The 1,240-nt window shown below is 46.8% G+C and overlaps 1 protein-coding gene across 6 annotated transcripts in view; it reads right to left on the bottom strand.

Annotated features, from left to right (window-relative positions):
- The window catches only part of ACACA (acetyl-CoA carboxylase alpha), a 197,607-nt gene that overhangs the window by 56,937 nt on the left and 139,430 nt on the right, over positions 1 to 1,240 (bottom strand). For all 6 annotated transcript variants that reach the window (XM_019511101.1, XM_019511095.1, XM_019511097.1 and 3 more), the window contains one exon: positions 1,087 to 1,207. In XM_019511101.1, coding sequence (XP_019366646.1) covers positions 1,087 to 1,207 — 121 coding nt within the window. The remainder of the gene's footprint in view (positions 1 to 1,086; positions 1,208 to 1,240) is intronic.

Here is a 1,240-nt window from a genome sequence, read left to right as displayed (position 1 = left end):
GGTTTAGCACTGAGGAACTCGAGTCTCTCTGAAAGTCAAAGCTATTTAAGAACCTAAACACCTTGCGGCAGTGATTCTCAACTGGGGCCCCACGAGGGCAGCCCAGCCAGGTAAAACTGCCCTGTGCACACTGCTGTCTCAGCAGGACTGTGATAGGCCTAAAGCAGGCGAGAGCCCCTTTGAGACCAGTCCCTCCCACACTCCTTCCAGAAACTTGAGTCTCTGTTTCCAGGAGAAGAGTGTAAAGGAGGCCAGACCAGAAAGGGCTGCACAGCCTGACATAGCTCCTGGCTGCTTGAGGCTGATCACAGCCCTAACACAGGAGAAGAGTATGCACATGCCAAGCTCTTCCCGGGTTGGCTGTGCAGCAGTTTTATCTGGAGGCAGCCTAGCCCAGTTGAGAAGCACCGAGGTAAGTCGAAGCAGCACCAACAGCGGTTCTCAACTGGGGATGCTGCCACATTCAAACAAGTGGTGAAGTGTGGCCCAACTTTGAGAGGGATGAGAACCGCTGCCTTAGTCACATCTGAAAGCAGAAGAAAAGCACTTAAACTTTAGTTTGATTTCACTAACCAACTATTTTGTTTCATTTTGTGATGCTGCAGTCTGCCAGAATATGACTGAGAGCTTCCTCAGTCACCCACTCACCCATATCTTCCCTGTTCAAAATGTGTAGACTACAAGCAAGAACTGGCAAACTTTTACGCAACTAGTCCTTACTCACATGAGCATTCCCACTGAAGTCTGTGAAGCATCCTGAATTATGTGCACGAATAAGAGTTTGCGAGATTTGGCCATAAAATTAGTTCATCCCAGTCACTGGGGTGTGCATTTTCCTTGCAGTGCTGCTACTTAAAATTACATAATTTGCTAATACAGTATCCCCCATAACCTTTCTAATTACAACTACACCATTCTGATGCTGTAACACAGGGGTCATTCAATACAGCATCATTCCTATATTATCGATAACTAGACTTAGTACCAGCAAATGCCAAAGTTACAAGATAATTAAAAACACAGGTTAGAGTCTTGGTTATCATTAGACGAGCTGCTACTCGTTTTGGGCGTCAAACACACACGTACTTGGATGAGGACGTCCAGCCAACATCCACCGGGGATCATAGGGAGTCTTGGTGGGAACGAACTCAATAGTTCTGTCTATCGGATCCTTGACACTGAGGATAGGAACCGGGCAGGACACACTCTGCGATAAAGAAAGAAAAGACTGAAATCATCC

Source organism: Gavialis gangeticus, unplaced genomic scaffold (genome assembly GCF_001723915.1).
Source record: "Gavialis gangeticus isolate Ggan-Ray unplaced genomic scaffold, GavGan_comp1, whole genome shotgun sequence".
NCBI lineage: Eukaryota > Metazoa > Chordata > Crocodylia > Gavialidae > Gavialis > Gavialis gangeticus.
Note: the sequence above shows the minus strand (reverse complement) of the source record. Positions and strands in the feature narration are given on the sequence as shown.